This window comes from Megalops cyprinoides, chromosome 4 (assembly GCF_013368585.1).
Source record: "Megalops cyprinoides isolate fMegCyp1 chromosome 4, fMegCyp1.pri, whole genome shotgun sequence".
Classification (NCBI taxonomy): Eukaryota; Metazoa; Chordata; class Actinopteri; order Elopiformes; family Megalopidae; genus Megalops; species Megalops cyprinoides.
In genome coordinates this window covers 30,639,635-30,651,922 of record NC_050586.1, presented here as the reverse complement: position 1 = coordinate 30,651,922, position 12,288 = coordinate 30,639,635, and the positions used below count along the sequence as shown (strand labels likewise).

General features: G+C 44.5%; 1 protein-coding gene across 1 annotated transcript in view; it reads right to left on the bottom strand.

Moving 5' to 3' along the window:
• The window catches only part of LOC118777112 (DNA repair protein XRCC4-like), a 74,909-nt gene that overhangs the window by 57,590 nt on the left and 5,031 nt on the right, over window positions 1-12,288 (bottom strand). The window contains exons 2-3 of the mRNA XM_036527847.1: window positions 9,380-9,551; window positions 7,168-7,358 (exon numbers count right to left, since the gene is read on the bottom strand). Coding sequence (XP_036383740.1) covers window positions 7,168-7,358; window positions 9,380-9,518 — 330 coding nt within the window. The 5' untranslated portion in view covers window positions 9,519-9,551. The remainder of the gene's footprint in view (window positions 1-7,167; window positions 7,359-9,379; window positions 9,552-12,288) is intronic.

The window sequence follows — 12,288 nt, the reverse complement described above, 5'->3', positions numbered from 1 at the left end:
CATTCATCTTAAATTCCTCACTCAACTGTACAACAGTGGTGACCCATCGAAGATTTGAACTGGCAACCTTCTGGTGTCATCTCATTCCCTACAGCACATTTTTAAGGCTCAGAAATTACTTGAGGTACCCGTAACTCTCATTTCTCTTTTTGGCCATCAGTTGGGTGTCTGCAGGGGCAAGAACAGACAGCCGTTTTGGTCAGCAGACACTGTTTGTGTTTGCTAAGAACAGACACTGTTCCAGCCGTTGGCACGACACTTTCCCATGCAAAACATCGCTTGTTAGTAAACAGCGGATTCTGCAGCTTTGTGGGCAGAAACCAAAAGAGGTGGGGCCCCCAGACTTCTCAGACAATAAGGTTGTAATACTAGTGGAGTGAGTGGTGCTGTCAATTTCCTCTGCAGCCAATCAGAGAGGGCAGCCAGGGAGAATTTCACAACATGAAAGAGAGGGGACGTGTGTGTGGTTGGATTATAGTATATAACATCTGGAGTAAAAGGACCACTTCTTTCGTGCAGTGGATTTTTGTATGATTCTAGTAGCATGTATATTTTATAAACAGATAGCCATATCCAAATACTACGGTATTACATGATTGTAAACTTTGTTTTATAGGTCCTAATAGTTTTGCTGATATCCCTTTGATCAAATAGAACAGAAACAATAAAATTATCAGTTTAATGCTGAGAAGAATCCACCACTGCAAAGAATGGGGCTATGGATCGATCTCTCTCTCTCTCTAAAACTGTGACTTAACTTTGAGCAAATCAAAGGACTGATGTGCTAAACATCAGACAGCATTTAGTGGGTCAGTGGGGTTTAGAGGTGCACAACTTGACTGGATAACAACTAAAACGTAGGCCCAACCTGACATTGACTGTGGCTACTAAGACTATCATCAGTAAAGCAATACTGCTCAGTGGCACCCCCAGGGCTTGCACAGGCTACAGAGGGTATGACAAAGGTCAGCTCTGTAAGGGGAACCCTGCCTTGGAATGCACTGACCTTGGCAATAAGAAAATGCCAGCAGAGAGCTGGGCATTCCAATGGGACTGGCATTCCAATCAGAATCCCCTGCGAACCAAGTATGTTGTCTCCCACAAGCAGCAGTCAGCATGAATCCAGGATAACTCCACTGCGGTTCGTACCAGAACAGAGCCCATATTCATTATACTGAGGTCAATGAATCTCTGTCAAGACAGAGAACTATCAGCGTGGAAGAACCACAAACAAAGAACTGCGTATGTGGTGATGCACAATCCACGGAGTTTCATTTTTACAACAAGCAAGGCTATTAAAACTAAATAGGAAAATCAATTAAAGTGTCATTAACATTCTCTTTTTTTGGTTTGCATTTAATATCTAGGAGAAAACAAATTTTCCTTTTAACAGAAACAATAAATATCATCCAGTTTTTCCCAACCAGCTGAAGCCATTGATCAAACTGGACATATTTGCTTTTATTTTCCTGCAAACTTTGTAATCGGTTAAATACAGGCAATTAGGGATGGGGGCAAACCAGCAATAAATGATCACAATCCATCTTGGTGCAGTTTTGTGCGTCATGACCTGTTAGTGATTAGACATTTTACAAGTTTGCCCTTTCCTCTCAATGATTGGAACGTGCCATTTACCAGAATGTGCCATTTACCAGTTTCTCTCAATCGCACATGCCGAAAAATCAGACACACACACTTACACAAATACAGTCACACACAAATACAAACATAAACAGACACACACACACACAGACAAAGGACATGCAGAAAAACATGAACACATATTGATATACAGAATACACACTGTGTAAAATCCACCTATGAGCTGGTAAAGTAACCAAAATATCCAAACTAAGTCACAGTTTATATGTATGTGCTGTTAGCTCTGCGCATGTGAAGTGCACATTTCTGTTTAACAACAGTTAACATTTTACTGAACACTTTCCAAGTCAGTCATTAGATGCTTAGTTTATACACGTTTCCTGCTAGTAAAACAAGATCTGAGCACTGAGTGCCTTACCAACAGAGTCAAACGGATATAGTGGGTTCAAAACCGCTTGTCCCGTTCAGGCAAGAAAAAATATATCTCCTCAAAAGAGCACATTTTGCTTTGTCTTTGGGAGTAACTTTATATCCCCATCTCATACATATGACACTCTCCTTGTGCTTTTAAGCCTTCATGGCAACTGAAATAAGCCCATATGCACAGTGACATTAGGTGTGTTGATTGTAGGACACAGGCATTTTTTGTTTTATTAATATAACAACAAGATTTGAGCAAGCAGTGGTCAGGGACTGTGACTATTTTGCTGGCCTCTTTGCTGTCTAGTGGTAGAAAAGGGTACTGCTGTCCACTGCTGAAGGAGCAACTGAGGATGGAAAGGAAAAGAAAGCAATGGCGGAAATAGGCGTGAGCTCACTGGCGTGCAGGAGAGGGCATTCACAGCAGGAGCCACAGCGAAAAATTAAATTAGTTTCAGGGTGATTCAGAGAAACATCATCACTGATCAAGACTCTTTCCAAGCAGTTTATTAAATACACTCAACAACAATGATTAAAAGGCACAACATCACCATGACACACATCTGTTTCAGAGAATTAATGATTTGTTCAAGGCATTGTGATTGCAGTCGGAAATAAGTGTACAGTGATTACAGTATGTAGAAGGGTAGTTTACTGGAATGGTCTTCGCAACTGGAAATGTATTCGATGTTCCAGTGTACAGTTAACATTTTCAGGCATGTTCAATGGTAAAGATTGGTATTTCAACATTATTTTTTTGCTGCTTGAATGCCAAGCAAAGTTGAATTTACATTATTTTGCAAGAATGGTTCAAGTAACCATTGTAAATGATTTTGTGTTTTTGGGACAGAACTCGCTTTTGCAAAATGAACAAAGATGAATCAAACAACTAATACCTTAACTTTCTAACTTTAAAAACACAAAAATAATAAACACAATCAATGAAACACACACACACACACACACACGGAGTACAGGAATACTGAGTTGGTTCAATCGGGGTTCAGTAATGATGCTCACACACAGACGCACAGACACACACACACACACACACACACAGCACAGACCTGCTGGGAGCAATTTACACACAGCGAAACAGAGATGACACACCCTCAAAGTGCTGTCCCTGCGTCACAGGGAGAAGCATGGAGACTGTGGCCAACAGTGGTCGCCCAGGTCTCCAGCGGGCTGTAACACAAGTGCTGTTTACCAAATACGAGACAAAGCCTGCTTCATACTGGGTCACCCAGAAGCCTGGCGTCTCAATTACCACCTCACCCAGGATCAGGGTGGTCTGACTGGGCCCGTGTGGATATGATCTGTGGTGGTGGTGAGGACCCAGGCCCCCTCCCGGGGATTTGCATTTATCCTCTTCAAACAGAAACAGATGGAATTGTCACAACCATTTCAATTCTAGAGTAATGGTGTCTTCAATCATTTTATTTTACTGCGATGCAATTTTAATTTTTTGGTACAGTAGTGTCCATAGACGCCTTTGTCAACAACCCTCTGCACTTGCCGACCCAGAGTATTTCTGGAAGAGTAAGAGAAATGGTAATCATGAATATGGCGGCGGGCTAATGACTTCAAATTACACAGGGCGGGCGGTTTAGAAAGCCGCTAAAGTCCCATCATACCCAAGGCGAACTCAGATGACTGAGGCACAGCTGACTGAGGGAACAGCAGGACTCTCTCTCTCGCTTTCTTTCTGTCTCCATCATTGCAGCAACCGCTCTTTTATCAAGACTGACTCCCACTTGGCCTCGGTTTGTGATTCACAACTGTGTGAAATCAGGCTGGGAAACTCCAACGTTGCGGTTATGGGAAGACGCAGCGTGCGGCAGAGGGTCATGGCTACGGCCCCGGCGGCGGCCCCACCCCTTCCTCTCCGCAGTCAGAGGGAAAGGTGGGGGGGAAGGCCAGGCTTGGAGGGCCAGGATGCTGCAGCTGAGCAGGGGGGCAGGGGAACAAAGCCACATCAATCCCCCCCTTATTGCCCCCTGATTGTATCCTGTAACGGTGCTGCCCGGTGAAAAGGTGCCCTGCTGCTCTCCCCCGTTTTAGGAAAATACTACTGATGGCAGGGGGTTGTGTTGGGGTGCGGGGGTGGGTTGCTCTTCCTTCCCACGGCTTATCTTCCTAAATTAAAGACAGTGATGACTGTCACTGGGAGGTGGGGCTGTTTGTTTAGGTGCACTACTCTGTGCACTACTCTGTAAGTGGGGTCCTGGTGGGTGGCCCTGGCTCACCCTGGTTCAGACACGCTCTCCTAACAGAGCCCTTTGTAGATTACATGACCCCTTAAAGCTCTGTACAGCCATCTGACCATTATCTTGTGGATAACGCACTATTGTTGGGGCACCTCGTAAATGTTTATTAGCCTCCATGTTATAGAAATGACATACGGCACAGTGTGGAGAGGCTGTGTCCCACGAAACTCTGGATCACCTTAGTTTTCTATACAAAATGGTTACAAGCAGGAGTGGAGTTTGGTCCAACAGATCCTGGAGCATACGGCGTAGTTACAAGGTGTCTAAATCAATGCGTCTTTTCATTGGGGGTGCCCAGCAGATGTTAAGCTGTATATTACACATGATAATGAGCGCTGATGTGGACATTAAAATGAAAAAAGGGGGGGGGGGTGATCACCTGCTCCAGGTAACATAGCGGGCCCTGTAAGCCTGGCCGAATCGATCACAGCTGCAGGGTGCCATCCCTCCCACCCAGGTGGCAGAGGAGAAAGGACCCTCTAAAGCACAGCAGGGCTCTCCACCTCTTCACCATGCGCCCGCCTGCTGGCGTGCCCCTCATTAGCATCAGCCACATGTGGCTACTCACTATCAGGCCCCATGGCCCTAAACCCCCTGTCCTGCAGAGAGAGGTGTATTAATGAGTGCTGATAACAGAGGAGCACTGTGTGACTGTCACAGGTGAGGACCAACGAAACACAGAGAAGCTCTGTATAAGCCTGTGCTTGATTTTTTACCAGTAGTAATAACATCACTAAAACAAACGAACAATAATAAGTGCTAATCAGCACTAATAAAATAACCATTTTTGGTATGTGCTCTTTTTCATCCCACCATTTATCATGAGCTGTAAGTTGCATGGCAAATAATGCCAGACAGGTTAACTGGCAAAATTTAGGCTGAACATGAGCATTGAAAGTTCAGTTGTTGAAGGAAGAGTATTTACCCCTTTGCATCTATATCAATCTCTTGTCAAACCAGACAATATTCTAAATATGGCATTTTTCCACCAAAGACAGATCAGTACATTTGAGGGAGTTCTGCAGGAAGCTAAGCTTCTGCAGGGAGTTCCCTCACACCTGCTAGTGAGCTGCTCATCTTAAACACACATTAGACATACCATTACAACGCCTGTGGTCGTATTCATAAAACATTAACTTCAGGTTAACCACCTTTTTTGGTTCCGTTTTGTTGCCTCACTTTGTGCTAGTCCTTTCTGTACCCTGACATTAGCATTCTGTGATGTTGGGCTCCACTTCTGAATATCTTTGTGACATCTTTTTCTCAACAGGGTGGAGAGAAACAAAAAGCAGGTGTTGACTTAGCATGGCCATAAAGGTTTTAGGAATAGTTCCCCAGTATACTTCAGTCAGCTTCTAACGCACAGTCAGGCTGTATTCAATATTCACTCAGAACCATGCTGACATCTTCTGAACTGCAAAATCCTCTCAGAGGAGCCCTGGCTTAGCTCAGAATTCAGGGTTTACGACCTCTGACCCCCTGATTTCAGTCACCCCAAGACTACAGACCAAACACAAACCATAAAAATTGAGACATCAGTCTAAAATTCAAAGCCAACTGTTCCAATGCACCGTGACTCTGTGAAAATTAACCATATAAAAATTGTGAAGCCAACTGAAATTTGATGAACGTGACAAAAATAAATTGGGACTGTTGCTTGACTTGGGATTTCGAGATTTAGCGCTCAGGGTTCAAGGGTCACAGGTCACAAAATGCAAAGGGCAAAGGGCCCAACATGAACACCCAGTTGCTTCTTTGATTGTACACGTGCTGACAGCAACCTATAGTCAGTAAAAATGTTGACTCATGATATGTGAAAGGTTCATAAGACTCAAATATTTCAGTTCTATGGAGGGAGTTCATCTCAACAGGCCTATCCTAGAACTGGCCTATCCTTTGTGAATAATAAAGACACAAGAACTGCCATAAAATTCCAGCTTGATTTGACAAAGTATGCAGCTTTCTTAATCATCAGAGAGTGGAGACACCAGCAGAGGAGAGTAAACTACACATTTTGATGACAAAATGAATAAAAACCCTGAAAGAGATAGACAGCAAAGTGTGGCCAATTAAAGCTGACAGTAAACAGTAAAATCATTGAAAACGACGGGCCGGGAAAACAAAGCTTTACTAAAAACTGGAGCGTGTCTTTAATTGCGGTAACAAACCATTATCAAAGCAACCAAAAAACTCCCTTTGTTCTGACACAAGCACAGTGCATTCTGTAAAAATACAGAGGAGAGGGCTGTAAACCATGAACAAGATCTGCCAGCCAGACAGTGGATCCAAGAAGCGGAAATAAGCCACGTTTAGGCCAAACAGGGCTCCACACTAATCGGCAGATAAGACTGCAAGAACTCCAGATTTTTATCTGGGCCCATTTAAATGTCCTGAGGGAAACTGACTTGAGCTATTATTGTGGGAAACCAAAAATTGGTATCTAGTATCTTTAAACAATGCTTTTAAAAAAGGATCTGTTTGACTTTCCTGTTTTATTAATAGATACCTGACAGACATTTCCTGCTATTTCGAAGATAACTCCTTTAGGAAAACATTTAGGAAAGGAACTAGCAGGAACTTGATCAGAGCTTTTTATGAGATTTATCACATTTTTTTGAAACAGCATCCCTTTTTGGGTTGTATCTGTTGAATAATGATGCTGGCTGCAATAGTACGGATCAGTTGAACTGTGACCAACACATAGTTCAGCAGCATACACAATACACGGCAAGCACACTAACTTGACATGCCAACCTATCACAATCATTAATAACATGTGAGCCTCAGAGGATCACCTGATCTACGTTGAGGCCAAGAAGCCCCTCCCTTATGACCCAGCCCCACAGGCAATGCACTGTGGGGGCCTGCCACTCACCGAGATGTCCTTCTGCACCTTCTCGTAAGTGAGGTGACGGGGGCCTCCGCAGGCGCTCTCTGGGGACAGCTGGAAGGTGTAATCCCCACCCTGCTGTCCCCCTCCGGCCAGGGCCAGCTGCAGCTCCTCCACATACCTCTCCCTCCGCATCTCCAGCTCCTGGATCTCCCGGGCCACGTCCTCCTCTGACACTGCGTGCATGTGGACACAGGAGGATGCAGTTCAGGTCAGCTTCAAAGCAGCCACTAACACAAGCAGAGAGGGTTTTGATACATCTGGGGAAATTATTCTTATTTGCCTTATCCACAATAACCTTAGCTATACACTGTATATATTGTAGATGCTATATACTGAAAGAATGTGGTTTAAGCACCTTGCCCAAGGGTTCAAGAGCAGTGGTCAAAACATCAGATAAAAACAGTATCTTTTGGGTGTTGCTGCTCCCGACCACCACACCCTAACCAGCCAATCATTTGAACAATCCATAATTAAAGAGAGTATCACCTATTGTCATTTTAATGAGTGGGTCTGATCAAGTGTGAAAAGCATAACAGAACAACAAGCAGCCTGAGCTTGCCCTATGACCTATAACTATGGTACCAACCCAGCCACAAAACATTCAAAAGTTCATTCAAAAGTTACATTCAAAAATTATTTGATAAATGCATTGTCTTGTCTTTAAAGTATTGTCATGATTTTTGAAAGCGAAAGCAGCGAAATACTGCTGCACCACCTTGCCTTGGCAGGCAATGTCCCTAGCCATCTATAATGCATGCAAAGCATGCTGGGAAACTACAGCAGATGCCCTTGGCCTGTTTGCCAAGATACCATTAGAGCCAATGTCCAGCAGTTCAATTACCCCTCAGTTAAGTGCAGATCGAGCACTATCAACCAGCCGGTGGGCTTTTATCACCATCCAATCATAGATGATTGGTGTGCAGGTGAGCTGTCATTTGAGTGACGGCTCTTGCAGGTGCCTGTTACACACAATTCTGCCCAGATCTCAAACACACCCTCCAGCTGAACGCTGCACTTATCTGGCACACACAGAGGCAGCACTGTGTGCCATTTCTGCAACCTCCAAATACAGACACACACACACACACACACACGTTCTCTCTGCCTCATCTTCTCATCCCAAGTCCACAGACACACACAAAGACATAACCTGTGATAGTAGCTCTGTGGCATACACCTGTAAATTTCAATACCAGCGTGAAAAGGAATCATGAACTGCTGTCATTGCTCTCTCAATCACTCTGCCCTTCAGTGTTGGATGAATTGAGAAGCTTATCCCTGCCAGCTGTCTACTTAAGCACCCCATAACAAGCTACATAATCACAGCAGATCTTGTACACCTGGGAGCTACATACCAGAGTGTGAACTTGGGCAGAAATTTGTAGTACAATAAGTGGCACACTGCTACTGACATCATTTAACATGCACATAAGAGCAGCAGCTGGAAATTAATTATACATCCTCAATTTATTTATTTATTTTTATTTTTTATTGGCCCGCCACCGACCTCCCGCATCGGAGTACATCTTTATTCTCATGCTGTAATGAACAACTTAATAGCATAGATATTTTTCAAGAACAAAGGTTACAGTTGCTTCCTTTCTGCCCCTCCCTCAGCCCCCTACCACAGTTTTCCCTCCCCCCTTCTACCAATTCCCACCCCGCCTCCTCCTGGTGCCCTCATCGGTCACCCCAACCCTCACCCTCTGAGCCAGGTGTACATGGAAGATTAGGAGCAGCAGTGTAGCATAGTGGTAAGGTGCAGGGCTTGTAACCAAAAGGTTGCTGGTTCAGTTCTCCGCTGGGTCACTGCTGCTGTACCCTCGGGCAAGGTACTTCATGACAAAGTGACACTGACATTCTCAATTTAATGAACAGCAGAAATGAGATCCCAAGGAAAGTGTTTGACTAGATGTGCAACACACAAAGCATACACACAGCTTTTCATAATGAACACATAAAGGCTTTGTTCTTCTAGCAAAGCCCTTTTCCTTGGGTCATGCATTTTTAAGAGGAACACAATGTTGTCTGAGCAGGTGAAAGCTGGTACTGTGTTAAAAGATAGTATTTTCAGTTGTGAGTGTGATGTCATGTAAACTGGGGTGTAATTTGAAGAAAGTGAAGTGTGATGTAAGCTGCCATGCTTACCTAGCCGCCACCCTGACTAGATTCAGTGATTCTCGGTGAAGCTTACCCTCGCCAATCCAGGCGGACTCCCCATCGCAGAGTGCAACAGTGAAACCTGCCCCCAGGTCCTCCAGCCAGTCCACCTTGAGGAAGTAGGTGGCGTGAGGCTCCGAGGGAACTTTTATCTGACGAACGCTCACACTCATTCCTGAGTGCTGAACTGAGCTACACACAGTCACCTGCAGCAAGCAACACACATCAATGCAGCTAAGGAATATTGTTAAAACATTCATGGAACATATGTGTGTTCTCTCTCTGTTTGTGAGTTGTCATTTACCAACAGATCACGCCTTTGTTATAAATACTTTTTAATCTCTGAGTTGTATCCAAAATATAGAAGAGTTTTTTTGATGAACAGGTCATACTCAACTTTACATTGATGTCCAGACCATTATTTTTGCACCCGTCAATGACAACTGTAACACTCTGAATTTCAGAGCAACTTACAAATTAGGGTTGGTTGTCAGCATCAATTTGGCATAATTGATCCAATTGTGTGGGTAACCTCTGATGGAACATGAAACAGAAACATTCCAGTGCAAAGGGCCCTGGACCTGTCCAGGGTCAGGGTCACCTATATACCATGACATGGGCTTAACAATGAAATTATGAACTATGAAAGGGTTATGAAAGGGTTAACCAAATCCTTGCCAACTCGTTTCAGCTTCAGCAAACTAATGTGCCAGTGACTCCCCATATCTGGTTTTCTTCTTCACTGCAAACATTTTCATCAGCAAGACGCAGGGGATACTTTTGAAATGGAATGCACCCGTCAGCAAAAGATAGAGTGATCAAATAAAAGTTGTAAAAAAGCTGTGGCTTTAGCTGCTTGGACGTGTAAAAGGTGCCCAGCTCAGGGAGCTCAAACAATTGGCATACCTTAAAAAAAAGAGAGGCATTTTAATTCCAGTGGTTTCAGCCCTCATAGCGCCATGCTTTATTTGCACAAATATTTAGTTTTACAGTGAATTTGGCCCCACGCAAAGGCATGATCAGTACTTAGACCAAGGCCACCCAGCATGGTAACAGCAATGAAAGGGCTTCACACAGCAGGCCTCCGGTTTATTGAAAACCTCCTGGAAACCCCGCTAGGACTGGCAATGGGTGCAGGTCGCTGGCCACCAGGAGAGCAGCCAGAGTGTGCAGAAATAAGACCGATATCAAAAGCGATGGTCTCACACGGTTTATTAAATGATTCACAACTATAACAGAGGACAGTGCTGAGAATGCGACTCAGCGTGGCAAAAATATGTCTTTTAGTTTGATTAAATGAATGTATACTTCTGTTACGTGACAATTTGTATGTCATGCAATGGAGACGTGAATCAGTCTCATTTTTGGCTAAGTACAGAGTAGGAATACCAACAGAGGTGGGTCTATTGAAACATTGTGAACAGCTAAATTGTTAGTCAGCCATCTGGACATATTAGGGGAAAAAAAACTGAACAGGAGCCATTCCAGCTGTAGGTAGAGACTGCTGCATGTCCAAACTGAAAGTCACCTCTGTCAAAGGCACAAGGAAACGCACCAAGGTGACTCAAAATGAACATTGTAGATCTGCCGGGACCAACAGCTGTCCCATCAGCAAATTAAACCTGACCCGCGCGGTCTGACAAGGGTTAAACTTTAACCCCATAAAAGAGCACGCCTATTCATTAGTTACTGTAACATCTGCGCACAGGGACAGTGACCCCACAGTAATGACAGACAATCGCCTCAAATTAAACAAATATTCCACTGCCGGAGACGTATGGATCGGCTTCAAAGTCGATCGGAGGAATCCTGCAGTGTCCTTTTCTTTAGTACCGCGCTGCAAAGGCAGGTGCAATAAATCACCTGGCTCCCTCACCGACATTCTAATCCCCGCCCCGCTGACACACGCGCACACGCACACCCCATGCCCTCCACCGCAGGACGCAATTCCCCCAGCTGACCCCCCCTACCCAGTCAGCTGACCCACTGCAACCGGGACAATTCCAGCATCCGAGGAGCATCCGTCAATTTTAAGTAGGTCGCATCATTAAATTATTCTGTTCGGACAATATGAAAATTGCATTTTTATTTACTGAATTACTTTATACTCAGCAGGATGGAGTAATTTAGCTACGGCCTTGTCATTTTTTATTACTTTTTCAGAGGACACAATAGTTTTTATGTTGTGTTGTGCACAGAATATGATAGATTCAGAAGTCAGAGTCAGAATATGATAGATTCAATGATAAGTTACTTTGTATGTTTTCAGAGCAGAGAAAAAGCTTGGTGGTTGCCAGGAGCCAAAAATTTTGGAGGAATGTTACTGCTGTTCACTGTGCCCTGTTCCCCTCCCCCTCCCTGGTTTTCGTGTGTGAGACTCATACTGGCTACACAACAGGTCAGCCTAAAAGAACAGTTGGAAGACAGAGAAAAATGTATGGTCCAAGGAGAACAGACAAATATGAACCGCGGCCTATAATCAGTAGCTACAGTCTTGTACTAAATCAAGACAGAAATGTAAATATCCACCCTGGCGGCAGAAAGATCTCGGCTTATCCTCTGGCCCGCAAAAGAGCCAACACAACCTCACTGTTGGTTTTGCAGTTCGCCTTCTGTAATAGAGGTAAATGGTCAGGAGGATCAGATAACCTCAACCAGTGACACAGACACAGATCAACTCGCCTGCAACTGTCACGATTTGTAGGACCCTTCCCTCTGTGGTGCCGTCAGCTTTCAGGGGGGTTTGGAGGGGGCAACCTCCATCTCCTGCCAAACCAGGACAGAGACGTGACGAGACAAAGAGATGAGGTCTCAGGGACCACGTCGCACCACCTCCTAATTTTGGAAGGTGAGGTTGGCGCTGAGATAAGCCGTCAGTGGCAGGGCGAGTGACAGCCAGGTAACTAGATTAGCACCTCGGGTCCTTTGATTAGCGATGGCTAA